The sequence below is a fragment of the Pteronotus mesoamericanus genome, unplaced genomic scaffold (genome assembly GCF_021234165.1).
Source record: "Pteronotus mesoamericanus isolate MK-2021 breed Mesoamerican mustached bat unplaced genomic scaffold, CSHL_Meso_final contig_347, whole genome shotgun sequence".
NCBI classification, from domain to species: domain Eukaryota; kingdom Metazoa; phylum Chordata; class Mammalia; order Chiroptera; family Mormoopidae; genus Pteronotus; species Pteronotus mesoamericanus.
Window position 1 is genome coordinate 13883056 of NW_026555137.1, and position 15356 is coordinate 13898411.

The following is a 15356-nucleotide window of genomic DNA, read 5'->3' on the forward strand; positions in this document are numbered from 1 at the left end:
ATTGTATTGGAATTTCAGAATTGTTGCAGGGTTAGACATTTCAACTATAGAATATTTTGGTTTATTTTCAATGCCCTCCTCATTAGGGGTCTGTTTAGTTAGGCGTCTGTGCTGCCAGGGAGGACTCTTACTTAGCACCTAAGACAGTGCTGGGTGGGAGGTAAGGGTGCCGCGGGGAGGGGACCCGCTGGGAGGGGAGGGAAAGCTGTCCCCAGGTGATGTTTAGGAGTTGGCACGTCAGATACAATTTCTCCTCTGATGCAATCCTTGATGCCCATTTCTTGGGATTTAAAATACTTAGAGTAAAAACTGTAAATCTAGTTTAAATGGTCATAGACAATATGCAGTATGTAAATTTGGAAATAAAAAAATGTAGTCTTGCTTTAGGGAAAATTGAACGAAGATATGACCGGCATCTGTCATTTAAAAATCATTGGCTTTTTAAAGGCATTCTTCAGGCTTATTCCCAGAGATATAAAAACAGAGTCACTGGGATTTAGATCAAAGATGAAATCTTTAGTAAGATGAAAAAGATTACGTGATATTTCCTTTTCCTTACGTCTCATATCCCATCATCACTGGCCAATCTGACCTCCGAACCAGCTCTCCAAACATGCCTCCTCTTCATCTCTATTTCAAGCTCTCCTCATTTCCCATCTCGTTTCCCAGTCGGTCTGGCTCCCTTAAAATCCATCCTTCATGCTGCCACCAGAGTGAGCTATTTGAAATGCAAACCTGCTAGGATGAGCCCTGTTTCAAATTTTTATGGGGCCCCATCCCTACAGGGTGAAGAGCCCCACCGCACCCCCGACCCCGCCGTGGCTCTCCCATGCATCCCTGCTCCCCTTTCCTCTCCACCAGCACCAACCAGTTTGCAGGTTCTGCACCACATGCATTCGCCTCTCTCTCAGAGCCTTCCTCCTGGTCTTGCTGGCTCACACGCAGCGTTGCACAGCCTCGAAAGTCAAGGCCTGGCACCCTTTTCTCCTAAAAGTGCCCCGGTGTCTCCCAGGCTGGATGTGGGCCTCTCTCCAGTGATCCTTTGCTGCTACCTGTGGATTCTAAAGTCTGTACCACAGGGGCCTGGTGGGGCTGGAGGGAGGGCTCTGCACCTCGCTCTCCGCAGACAACAAAGAACCCATGGAGACAAGTGATTGTTTATTTTCTCTAGCTCCGTGGCCTGTAGTTCCAGTTGTGGAATGGGGGCTGTCATTTTTGCCTGTTTGTTTTTTGTTTTGAATGGACCAAACTGTACTGTAACTTAAAAGGGTTGAAAAATAGCGAATAAAGCTGGGTAATTCAAATCCCAATGACTTGGTCGGAAGAACTGAGCCCATAGGTGGAATTAGCATACGTGAACCCTAACGGTTAGCTCACAGCTTTTACATTCAAGCGACTTCATTTCCTGGAGAATTATTCACCCATTCAACATAGTTTCATATTTTGGGAACTTTGGAGATTGAGAACACATGGCTCATGCTGAAAACTTCCCAAATCAATGAGAGGAGGACACGGGATGCCATGGCTGAGCATCTGATTGCTAGAAAATAGAAACCTTGACTACAGAGACAGGAGGGGCGCTAACTGGAATGGGGGGCTCCAGAAAGAGCTCCAATTTTCTGGTAGTCCCCCCATCCCAAACCCCAAAAATCCTCAAAGTACCGTATATTGCTGTGTATAATGCGCACTTTTTTGCCCAAATTTTTGAGGGAAAAATAAGGATGCGCATTCTACATGGGTAGTACTAATTCCATATCTATATAAATGTTTTTAGTTCTTTTATTTATCCTTATGCATTAAAAGCGTAACTCTGGAAAACAATAACGATATCTGTATGCGAAATAATACCCTGGAATACGATCATCGGTTTCGTTTCTGAATATCAATACCTAAAAAGCTGAATTAAAAAATTAAAACAAAAGATTTTTTTCCTAAAAGTTTGGGCCAAAAATGTGGGTGCACATTATACTCGGGTGCACATTATACACGGCAACATACGGTAGTTCTCACATGAGCTATCCGGTGAGCAGAGCCAGACCTTCTTTCCTTGGGGGCATCTACTCTCCACCCTGAAGTGAAGGATTTAGAACCCTGTGAGGGGAGCGTGGACTCAGGAAAAGGGCCGAGGAGGCTCCTGCCTTCCTCCTTGGCGGTCTTTCAGGTCTCTCTGCTCTGGGAGAAAAGCCAAAAACCGTCCAGGGTTCCATGATTCAGCCAGATAACCCTGCGGGGGGGCGCAGTGGCGTAACTCAAAATAAGAAATGCGAACCGCAATACTAACAGTAGGTTTCAAGGGCCACGCGGGAAAATGGGAGCACTTCCAGGCTGGGGTCACGCAGAGGATTATTTTACATGTGGAGAGACACAGAGGCGGATTTTGAACTGCAGATGATGGTCTCTTTCCAAGGGCCGTCCTGCCTGGCGATGTTAAGGGAGTGTTCCCCAGCCTCAATTTTATGTTATCTCCTTCATCTATAACACAAAAATTACTAGCATGCTTTAAAATGTCAGATTTAGCTGATTTAAAAAACTCTTATAAAATTTGCAACTTCATAGTCTTTCTTTAATATATCAGGCCACTGGGGAAAGCAAAAGCTTGGAAACTATATAACTCATTCCAAATATAGAACTAATTCCAAATGACTGTCATAAAATTTGTAAAGTCAAAGCCATTTCTGTAACTGCTGACAACCTTAAGAGGCACCTCCATTAAATGTGACCTAGAACCTTGCAAAATAAGGGCTAATAACACGATGAGTAGTTAATGGCCTCAATAGAGTGAGCAGCTATTCTAGTTTTAACGAGATCAATGCATATTTAATAGTCTTGATTAATACTTATTGAGTGCTCACTGGATGCAAATCATTATACAATAAAATTTTAGATTAATAACTACATAATTTGTATTACACATATATTGAGTGGTATTTCCAAATGTGAGGATATAGATGAGAGATTACAAAATATTTTTTTAAACGTTGTGCCTGCACATCAGCCTCTGTTTTGGTCTCATCATTTTTCCCTTCTATAGATTTGAGAGACTGAAAAAGAGGAGGTAGAAGATAAGGAAGTTTCTGTATTCATCTATTAGGTGCCTGGCACTGTGCTACAGGCTACAGAAACAAAGATGACGAGGCTGTGTTTCCTGTTCTTAAAGAGTTCGGAGTCTAATGAGTCCCGCATTCCAAGAACAGCCACGATGCACCCTGCACGCTTGATCCAAGAGCTGTTCGGACAAAGTGTGCCGCAGAGAGCGAAGTTAAGGGAGGCTCCACTGGAGAGACGACAGCTGACCTAGCTCTTGAAACCAAAGGTCTCCAGACGGGGAAAGGAAAGGCGTTCCAGGCTGCTGGACGTGCAGGCAAGAGGGGGAGGACCGAATTCTCAAAGCCAAGAGGCAAGCCACGTGCATCTTTTTAATCCCTCAGCCTAGCACAGGTCTGCCGTGCTACTTGGCACTTGGTAGGTGTCTGAACAGCGTGTGTATAAACAGTGAAAGAACGAATTCATAAACGAATGAACACCAATCTTCTTTCTCAATATAGTAAGAAATGATTCTAGGTCCCTGAGATAAAGGAAGACCATAACGACAACGAAAGTTCCCTTTGGAGGGCCCACGGATGAGGGAAAATAGATGTCTCCTCTCCCTGCTCATCCTAGCCAGGTAGGTGGAAACATAGGGGACCCAGTGCTCCAGGGCCCTTTCCTCCCTCAGTCCATCCCTTGACACAGTCTCAGTGGCCTGGGTTAATGGTGCTTCCTGTTTCACCTCTGGATGACAGGCTCGCATTGTTGGCGGTGCGGCCACGAGCACCCTTGCCGGCCAGGAGTGAGGAATTGTGGGCTTGGAATCATGCCACACGCCACAGTACAACAGAAATAAAGTGAAAATAAAAACCGGGGCCGAAGGGAAGGGAGCTGGTGACAGAGATATGGAGATTCCATTCAGGTCCCCTAAGAGGTGCCGTGGTGGGTCATTTCCACCCATAGCGTGGTGACTTCTCCGAAAACAGCCCCTGAAGGGTGATTTGTAGCTTTCACTCCACGTCCTCATACCCCTGTCTGTAAAGTTCTAAATTTTTACAAATATTTTTTATTTATATTATTACTTTAATTAAAGGCAACTGAAACTTAAACACTGATGAATAATTTCTAAGACTTATCAAGGCTTTTACCATACTAATGTGCATTCTGACTCTCCAAAGGGTGGACAGTTTATACAATATGCGCCCTTTTCTACAAGACCATTTTGCAGGACAAGCAGTCCACAGAATACCTCCGGACAACTGCTGCCCACCCTTCTGGGACACCGCATGCGTGGCAGCCAAGAGAAGAGGCAGTAACAGAGCACGTGTTTTTGGTAAAGCAGCTGTGTGCTATAATCGTCATCTTGATAAATACTATGACCTACTTAAGAAAGGAAAAGGGAATGGATGCTCCGTCCAAAAAATAAATAAAAGGAGAAGTGGAAGGATTATATTCACCCAAGTTAGAGAGAGGACAGTTGTTCATTACTTGTTCGTTTGTTCATTCCTTATTTAGGAAGGAGACAATGTGCACAGTACCCTTGAAAAACCAGGCATAGGTATTTAGCCCAAGAATTCAACTAAACCTGCATTGAAACCATGTGCATTTTCAGCAGCATTTTTTTCTGAAGAAAGCAATCCTTCCGGGACCCTGAGCAAGGAGTAGATGAGCTCCCTAGAGAAGGCAGGGCTGAAGCCCTGAGCACCCCCAGCTGAGTAGCTGGTCACCTGAAACTCTGTGTGTGTGGGTGGTTCTGTAGGCTGACCTGTGGCCACTGCTTTGACTACCAAGTGGCTGTGGAGCAAGTTCTTGGCATGAGAATGCTCCACTGGCCCAGCTCGGGGAGTGGCAGCCGTCCTTCCTAACCCAGGGGAAGAGAAAGCAAAAAGGAACAAAGACGGTTCCTTTTTTTCTGCCTTCGGATCCGTCCGTCTCTGGTATGAAGGGCAAAATGGTACGTGGAGAATGCAATGCAGATTCTTCTTATAAAACTAGTTCGGATGCTGTCCACCTTCGTCTGCCTGACCCTAGCAGTTCCTTCCAAAGTACAGCAGAAGCTCTCTGAACAGACAGCCGCTCACCCCGGTCACCTACTGAACCAGCGCTTCCCTGTCACAAGCGCTGGATGTGGTCCAGGGTCCACTCAATCCTTATGGCCACTGGCCGCTGCTCCTCAGGCCGACTGGGCACAGCTGCTCCCGCCCGCTCCGCTTCCCAAAGTCGGTCGCGTTTCTTCCTAAACCTGCTGATGCTGTTTACATAAGCACAATTAATTTTGAGGGAACTCAGACATATGATGGTTAAAAAAGTTTGCTGATTCTATGAAAACAAAGTAAAATAATTTAGAAAGAGTCAACAGAGCTGAGTTTTAAAAAAGGCTGTCAAGTTAGGTGTGCGCGAAATGACTGTTAAAGACTTGGTGGAAGAGGGTCATTAGAACAGGGAGTTCGGCTTGGAGGCTGCTTCCCAACTGTCTTTGTGCTCGAAGCTGATTTAGAGGAACCAAAACTGGGTGCATCAAGAGGAGCAGGTTTGGTGTGGTGTGGCTAGGAAGAATGGTGTGCACTCCAAATCAGGTGATCCAAACACAAAGGAAATGTCTTGGCCCAATACACACATCATATATAATCCTTCATAGGATTTCCTGACCTTTCAGTTAATGGTCCAAATTCTGGTCTCAAGCTTATGGGATAAGACAGCTTCTGCTAGACAGCTAATTATTTATCTGCGTTTAACATTTTCCTTTTGATTATGAGTCCTAGGCCACCCCGCTATTTCTGGAAACATCTAAATTATTGAGTGGGTAGAGTAGAAAACACCAGATCAGAAGTCAGAAAACGTAGATTCTAGTCACCTTATCTTTTTGGGCCTCCGTTTTCTCAATTGTAGGAGGAGTAAGGACAGAGGGTGAGGGGTAGGTGACACCAAGGAGTTGGACTCTAAAACCTTCGGTCTCTTCTGACTCTTTAAAATGCCGTCCGTGCAACTCAGCTCATATTAAGATGGGTAGGGGCCCCCAAAACATTTATTAATTGTTATTTGTAATATGAAATATAACTATTTGGAAAAATATAAATTTAATGTTAAAAATAAGTAAGTTTTCTTGAGAAAAGTAAAAATTACCTAGAAATTTTAATTACAAAGAAGAAATTATATATCTAAAATGATTAAAATAAGACTTAATTTACCAACATAAAACTGGTCACTGATATCTTTATAAGTTGAAAATAGGAAAAAAGTCTCCAAGTGTTACTTCTCAAATGTTTATGCTTTCTATAATAAAAACTTTTACAAGAGACTATTCTTATTAATTTACAAATCCAAAGTAAACTACAAAGCTATTTTTCTGGGACTGGTATGCAATATAAAATTGTTTAAATAATTTCCAGCATTAATTCTGCAAACACAAAGCTACAAACAAGTACTAATTGGAAAAAAAACGATTCCAAGAAACATATGCCATCTTCTTTAATTCTGCAACAGAACTAAAAGGAAAAATTAAGCTCAAGACTCAATTTAAGTCACTAGTGAATTTCTTCAGCAGCAGTGAGACTTGACAAAAATATGTGTTTCTAAATAAAAAGAAAATTATTGAAAAACACTGCCTAACATATTGTTTTATCACTTTCATTTTAATTATGAGGACGGTGCCTGAATTACTCTTTCTGCCACAAAACTCACACTATTGAACTTAGATGCAAAGATAAAAGATTCAGATCTAAGTACATATCCTTTTTATTTTATTTTATTTCTGCAGAATATCTATTTTTTTTTTATTGTTCAAACACATTTGTCTCCATTTTCCCACCACCACTTTCCCCTGCCCCACCCACCCCCACCTCCCACCTCCAATCCTTCCCCACTTTCGCTTTGTCCATGGGTCCTTTATATATCATATCCTCTTTTAAAATAACCGTTTGCCACTGGTGAGTGGGAAAAGTTAGCGTAATATTCACCTTATATGAGGCCTTGGAATTCCATATCAATTTCAAGTTTTCTTTTATGATTCAGCTATTGCAAGAGTCTGAAAATATTTCATTAAAAAGTAATGTGTTATCCACACAAATGGCAAATATTGAAAAATAAGAATATAAATAAAAAATAATAAAAATAGTAAGTCTACTAATACTGAAGCGGAAGGAAGACAGGAGGGGGAGGAGCGCACGTGAAAGGGAGAGAGATTTCAAACATCCGGTTTCTATTCTGGGCCATTTATAGAAACAGACAGACACAGCAAGCGGAAGCCAAATATATTCTTGGGCTCTGACAGGATTTGTTTTCTCTCTTGTCATTATTTTTACTATATTCTCCCTAATAATATTTCCTGATGGACAATACCAGTCTCGTTAGGAGCATACACGTGGGTTGTGGGGATTCGGGCGCATTCGTGGAGCCCAGCTGCCTGGAGGTTTGACGTTTTCCCAGGATCCCTCCTGTACAAAGACACACAACCATGACAGCTTCATTCCCCACTTCTGCATCCTTCCCAGACACCCCCCCGCCCAAGATGAGCAGTAGGCACCTGGTCTATTTCATAAAGGTAACGAGGAACAAATCATGCTCACTTCACTCAGTCAACGTGCATCCTCTTTGTTCTTTTTATGAGAGTGATTCCATGTCAGACCGCAAGCTAGTGGCTACCTTATTCCATCTGAACCCTCTCAATTTAAAATGCCACTGAGAGAGAGCCATGTTCCTTATTAAACATGCAGCCATGGACACATGCTTGTCCCTACATCAAAATAAAACACAATACAGCTCCCCTACACCAAAGATAACGAGAGGACTATTTTGAAAATATGAAAGATTTGTTTATGCAGACTATAAAAACATCTCTTTGCATCAAAATAAGTGTCTCTCTTTATTGCACACTGATTATTTTCTATAGAATTTAAATTGTACATGAAATTATAATTGTGCCTTGTTTAATGTAAATTGATTGTCTCCATTATTAGGAAATGGATTTGAATTTTAATGGACTATTTTGCTGGAGATGCGCCAAGCAAATCAGCAAAAACTCTAGTAACGTTGGAGGTACACAGCCAAACATCGATATCAATTAGGGAGCACACTGTGTGTCTCAGAACTGACCCTAAAGTGGTACAGAATGGTTAGTAAGCTTTGCTCTGTGAAGACGAATCACCTGTGAACTTTCCATGATGGAAGATTCTGTGACAGTGGGGATACAATTTGTTTTTCTCTCTCTAAAAACAAACAAACAAACAAAAAACCCCCCGGGAGATCCACATACTAGTAGACAGAACACTTTTTTTTTAGTATTTCTTTCTTCAGATTAGGTTACCTGTGAAAATCTGAGCTTTCCCCTGAAGGTAGAACCGACATAGAATCCAGCAGCAGTGTGTCCCACAGGCACGAGGACACACAGGAATGTGACAGTTGAAAGTCTGAGGGACGGTCACCCCGGGAAATTGGCTGCAGGCACAGCCCAGCAGCATGCCACATACTGCTTGACATCTCTCCTTTATATAAATCCAACATCTAGGAAGTCAAACAAATCTCCCCCATACTTCCAATCCCGGCTAGCGCAGACCTCAGCCGTTTCGCTATCCAGATGGTTGCAACATTTTTATAGTTAAATTACAGCCAGTGACGCCGGAGCTACAGATGCACATCTGCCCGAAACTGCCAGCCTTCTAAGATCTTTTTCCCCCAACCCTCAGCCTCAAGAAGCTCTATTGACGCAGGTGTAACAATCACCTCTGGGCGCCATAGGATGAACCATCTACCCCACGGCCACATTTATACATCAGCTAAAAGCCATCATAAATTCATGGTGATGACTATCTACTTGAGATATTTTAGAGACTGAAAATATAAGGCTTTATTCATTTCAATCCCGAAAGAGCCTCTTTTTTTCTGATGGAAACTAGACATACATACAAATGTTATATACAGGGTGTAAATTGAGATCTGGGCCAGCGAATAAAAATTTCTTCAATTCATCCAACTTTTCTGAATGAATTTCCATGATGTGAGAAAATCAGGTTGATTATCTGATTTCTTTTTACAACAAAGCTCAGAAAGGGCAATAAATTAGGACCAACTACAGTTTTGATTGATTTCTCCCTAAGGGCCGATCTGACTTGTGTGAAACCACTTCCATGTTAAGAAAATTTGATGTCTACACATCCTTTAACTTGTTTTAAAGAACAGTTCCCTGGCAGCTGGACAGCTGTTGAAGAATCCATGTTTCATAATGAGTGAGTCTCAGATTGTATCTAATACAGCCTAGCTGTAAGTTCTAATAAAATGCCATACCTAAGGCACACCATTTTATGGTATAAGATATAAAATCTGGCCACAAGTGGGTATCCAGAAATAAAGAACCAAAGCAAAGCAACAGAACCATGAAAAGAGAGAGAAAAAGTGTGTAAAACGCAAGTGTGGTGCCAAAGAGGGAGAAGATAACGAAGTAGCAGCTAAAGAACACTAGTCGGTTAGAAAACAATTTAGCCTAACAGCATACTTGGCATCTTAATACCCTTCCACACCCAGCCCCCCGATCCCCGCATTTGCAGAATACGAGCAGAGCTTCACTTAGCAGCCAGAGTCAGCAATGCATCAGCTAGATGGATGTCTACTTTCTCCTAATGACACATTTGCCTGGCATATAAACATTAAAATTTGCATTTAGTGGAAAAAAGTGACTCAAAAGCCACTTTAATGCTGCTTTTCTATATTTCTACAAAGTGCCTTTGAAATACTCGCTCTTTAAACTGCTGCTTATTTTCCGAGGACGATAAGGAGGAAATGGTTCTGCCCCTACCTATACATGCGCACACACATGCTTCATGGGCAATAGCCATTTGTAAAATTAATTAATTTCTAGAAAACATAAGCGCAGAAAATAGCACTCTATATCATAAGGATATTATCACAAAACCAAGCATTCTTTTTAATCTGTTAAGTTTCCATCACCAGCAGTTTGCATGTTATACATGATGAAGACAATTCATGAAATTGCTTTTCCTCCATAAATATAAACATTCAGCGAAACAAAGGAAAACACTTTCAATAAAGGCTAAGAGGTAGTGTTCTCCTGATGTAATCACCCCAGAAGTTATTTTGTTCAAAATTACCAAAGAAATGTCAAAAACAACATGGAATCGCACTAAAGAGTTAATTCATTCCCATGAAGCTAAATGAAGAGCAATTTTATAATTAAAAGCCTGAATAGCAGCCTTTGACAACCAAGATGACCTCAGCTCAACACTGGTAATGCAATAATAACAAAATGGCCTTCCCCCAAGCCCTGGGAAGTCAAACTCCAGAAGCCCATGAGGTGTCACATACAGGAGCTCAGCAGGGTCTAGGGGTGACCAGTGAAATAGTGCATTCACATTCTCAGTATTCTACCACGAGTCCTCTTGGTTGCTTCCGAGTCTTGGCAACCATGAACACAGTTGTTACAGATATCCATGTACAGGTTTTGGGAGGGGGACAAAAGTGTTCAGCTCTTTTGGGTAAATGTCAAGGAGCACAAGTGCTGGATCATACGTTCAGTTTTGTAAGAAATCATCAAACTGCCCTCTAAAGTGACCGTACGATTCTGCCCTCCCACCAGTGATGAATGGGATCAAGCCTTTGGTGCTGTATCTAAAAAGTCATCGCCACACCGAGATCACACAGGTTATCTTCTATGAGTTTTATGGTTTTGTGTATTGAGGCTTCTTATTCATGGATGAACATGGAATATCTCTCCATTTATTTAGTTTTTCATTGACTTGTTTCATCAGAATTTTGTAGTTTTCCTCATACAGCTCTTACACATATTTTGTTAGATTTATAGCTAGGTATTTCATTTTGGGGGGGGTGCTAATGTAAATGGTACTGTGTTTTTAATTTTAAATTCTACTTATTCATTGTTGCTATATATGAAAATGATTGATTTTTCTATATTAACATTATATTCTGTGACCCTCTTATAATTATTAGTCATGAGTTATTTTGTTGATTCTTTCACATTTTCTACATAAATGATCATGTCATCTGTGAACAAAGATAGTTTGCTGTCTTCCTTTCCAAGTTGCGTATCTTTTCTTACTGCATTAATTAGAACTTCCGGTTTGATGTTAAAAATGAGTCATGAGAGCAAACATTCTTGCCTTGTACCCAGTCCTAGTGGGAAAGCTTCAAGTTTCTCACCTTTAAGTATGCTATTAGCTGTAGGGATTTTTTGTAGATATTCTTGATCGTGTTGAGGAAGTTTCCCTGTGTTTTTGTTGTAGTTTACTAAGAGGGTGTTTTTAAAAAGCATAAATGGGCTTTGGATTTTCTCAAATGTTTTTTTCTGCTATTGATATGATCATGTAATTTTTCTTCTTAAGCCTATTGATATGATAGATTACATTAACTCATTTTCAAATGTTGTGTCAGCCAGGATAAATCCTACTTCATTATGGCATAAAATTCTTTTTAAACATTGTTAAATTCTATTTGCCAATATTTTGTCTTATCTTTTTTAATGATGAAATGAAGTTTAAGCTTTCAGGCTTCTATTTTCAAGTGCTTTTCTGAAAATAGTGAAAAGTCTTAATTCCCCCAAATATGAAATGTCAAATTAGATAAAAATCAATACTCTATTTCCTATTTTAACATTTGTTTTTGAAGAATAAAATTCCTATTAGAAAAATAGAACTGACAGATTTACCAAAGATCATTCTGAGGTTAGTTCATGGAAGACATCAATTTTAAACTCATTATTAGTTTGTTACCTTTCAATCAGCAGCTTTGTGTCTTCAGTCAATGGTTTTTGTGTATATAATTTAGATCATAAATTAATATAAGAAAGAAGAAGACTACATAACACTGTATAACGGACAAACCACCAGAATTGCTGGGGTTGGTGACGTAGAACTTGACCACATGCGACGACATGACATGGCCCAGTGAGTTGTCACCCACTCTAGGGCTTGTTGCTTCTGTATACGCTGCAGGGCTCTCAGTGGGTCTCTATTCCAGGGGGAAATATGTGAGCCAATACTCAGTCTAAAACATAACTGGAAAAAAATACCTTTGCTATCTGTAACATGAATTTCCTGGGCTGTCTCTGCGGTTACTTGTCCCAATCTCTTTTGCCAACCTCTACCTTAACTTTAAATATAGTAGTGTTTTTGAAGATTCAGTAAGCCCTTCTTTCTTCTCAATTTTTTCTCTATATAACCTCATCGACACTTGAGGTTTCAAATATCCTGTATTGACTAGCGGAGATTTCTGTCTCTAGCCCGGACACTTGTCCTGAGCTCAGAGCCTTACACACACCTACTTATTCAACGTATCCATTCGAACAAGGCCCAAACTTAGCCCTTGGTCTCATCCCAAACCCAGACCATCTCAACCACAAACCAACTTCTTTTGAGTGTTCCCTGGTCCTCAAAAATTGGCACCATTGCTCACATCAGAAATATGCGTGTTATCTTTGATATGCCCCCTTTCTCTACCCAACACGGCCAATCAATCATCAAGTACTGCTGATTAAATTCCTAAATTCTTCGCAGGTATGTTTACTTTTCCCCACATTGCAATTATTGTCCCGCCAAGCCTGAGTCACCATCGCCGCTTGGCTAATTGCCCCGCCAGCTCCCTAACTGGCCTTGTGTAAACACCAAGGCCCGATTCAATCTGTCATCTACTCTGAAGCTGAGATGCTATTTCTAAATGCCAATTTGATCACATCATTCTCCTTTATTTTTTGAAAGGCTTTTTAATTTCTTCCCTTGTGTAATAGGCTAGTAAAATTCTATAATAAAAACTTAAAGACCCACCTATAAACCTGGCCTTGGTCTACCTCTCCATTCTGATCACCTGCCTTTCTTTCCCTTCTTCTTTATGGAAATCACAGTTTCTTCCCTACCCTGAAAGGACTACCTCAGGCCCTTCACTTTCATAGTTTTCTTAGAACGGGATCTGGCAAACGTTTTAGATAGTCATTGTTTTAGACTCGCAGGCCAGCAGGCCACAGTCTGTGACCCAACTACTCAACTCTGACATTGTGGTAAGAAAGCAGCCACTGTGTCACTGAGCTGTACAAAATGGGCAGCGGCCTTCGGCACAGTTTGGCAGCTCCAGCCATCAGAGGCTAATAATCCCTAATCTGTTGCTGACAGATTCATTTCAAGTATTATTTTCTCTTTGAAACTCTTTCTGGTCAGGACTCCCCTTAGAAAATGTGTTTGCACCACAAAGTATATTTCTCTTTCATAGAAATGAACATTACTATAATTAATTAGATATTTATAAAATTCTTTTGTCAGTATCCATCTTCCCTATGGGGTTGGAAGATCTTCCAGCTTCCCTGTTAGACTGGGAACTATATTTATTTTGCAATTTTATTACCAGCATGTGGCGAAGAACATGGCAGGTAGTAGCAATCAATAAATGCTTGTTGAATGACTGAATGATTAATTTACTCTCGGACCTTCAGTTGACGATTTTATCTTTCTGAGCCTTAGTTCTCCATCTGGAAATGGTAATGATAATAACAACTACTTTCCAGCTTTGTTTCAAGGTAAGACAATACGTGTGAGTGAGTTTGGTGAGCTCTAAAGCAATATACAAATATAAGAAAAGCAGATTCAGAAAGATGCCTTGGTTGCCTAGCACAGGGCACATTACAGACCAAGGGCAAATCAATCCTTTGCTTGTTTTGCTGGCCCTCTGGCTAAGAATGGTTTTTGCTCTTTAAAGGGCTGTTAAAAAATAAAGATAAAATCAAAACAAAGTCAACGGTGTGACCCCGACCATGTGTGGCTCCCAAGGCCTAAAATATTTTACTCTCTGGCCTTTTCCAGCAAGTTTGCTGACCCCTGACCTGCTTGAGCTCAAGTACACATGTTAATGTGTCAGTACATGAATGACTATTACTCTGCAAATATACCTATCATTTAGCACTTTGCTGACCGAAGAGCGGTGCCGTTTTCTGACTTCCTTTCTTCTATCCAACAGAGCAAGTGATCAAAGTGGTAAATGGCCCTCCACCCCTGGGATTCTATGTTCACTTTAAATTAAAATATAAGAAAATAAAAGGAGTCTATAAACATTTTCATTTGCTCTCCACTATAGCAACAGTTGGTTTTGAAACCGATAACACATGGGATTCCTAGGGAGGGGAAGGGAGTGGGGAGGGGAGCTGGCGGCCAAGGGACTCTCTTCCCTGGGAGGGTGACCTCGGTTGTTGCGGGTGCAGAATGTGGAGGTCGGATCTATGGGAACCTCTTCACGGTATGGTGTCAAATACTAAGCCCCCCTCCCCAGGAATCCAACATTACACAGAAAGTATAAATGACACGTTTACAAGAAATGATAAGGGGCTGTGTTCACAACAAAAAGTACTGCACAGAGGAGGGAAGGAATTTGGAGTCACAAGATCAAAATGCAAGTCTGAACTCGACCACTTAATCTGTCACCTTAAGCAAATGCATTAGTCTCTCTGAGCTTGAGTTTCTTCATCTAGAAAAAGAGAGTAAATATCACTGACACTGTTCAGTAGAAGGCTATTATGAGCCATGTGCTTTACACATATTATATTTGATCTTTACATGAAACTGCAAAGTAGGTATTATTAGCCCCAATATATAGATGATGAAAATAATGCTCAGAGAGGTCAAGTAACTTGCTCCAAGTAACACTGCTGGGAAGAACCAGAGTTTGGAGTTGAATCTTGACTCTAGCAATACTATCAGTACCACCTCTTATTAGATCTGTAACCTTCTGAGGCCTACAACATGTTTTATCTTACAAAAAACATATAAAACCTAATTTCTAGAGAAGTTCTGAAATTCCTCCATATTCCATTACCAACGTACACCTTAAAGGCGGGTGGTTTTCCTACAGTGTTCTATGTTAAACCTAATTCTATGTCTTCAGAGAAGAGTAAAGAGGGAAGGTGCTTTCCTCTTGGCATATTATAAGAGCCATGTAAGTGGAGAAAACATAGGTACAGAAAAGTATTAGGCTTTGAGCATGTCCATTAAGTAGCTGAGTGATCATGAAGTCTATTTATTCTGCAGCATTTTCACTCTGTTTATGAATCAAACACATTCAATATATGGCACATCAGTTGGTTATTTAAGCTTTATTACCTTTGCTTCATCATCTCATGTAGCCTCCCATGTTGGACACACTGTTCCTCCAATTCATCATTTCTCCTCTGTAACTTTTTCAGTTTGTCATATGTGTACCTTTTTTCTTGACTGAGCTGAGCTATTTCAGATCTAGAGAAGTAAAAACACAGAAATAAGAGATGTGAAAGGTTCTTACTACTAGAGCATGTTTTGATTGTATAAACTTAACATAAACTCCACATTTAA

At 40.8% G+C, this 15356-nt stretch overlaps 1 protein-coding gene across 1 annotated transcript in view; it reads right to left on the reverse strand.

Moving 5' to 3' along the window:
* SDCCAG8 (SHH signaling and ciliogenesis regulator SDCCAG8) overlaps positions 1 to 15356 on the reverse strand; it is a 179506-nt gene that overhangs the window by 44013 nt on the left and 120137 nt on the right. The window contains exon 16 of the mRNA XM_054576702.1: positions 15129 to 15260. Within this exon, the coding sequence (XP_054432677.1) occupies positions 15129 to 15260 (132 nt within the window). The remainder of the gene's footprint in view (positions 1 to 15128; positions 15261 to 15356) is intronic.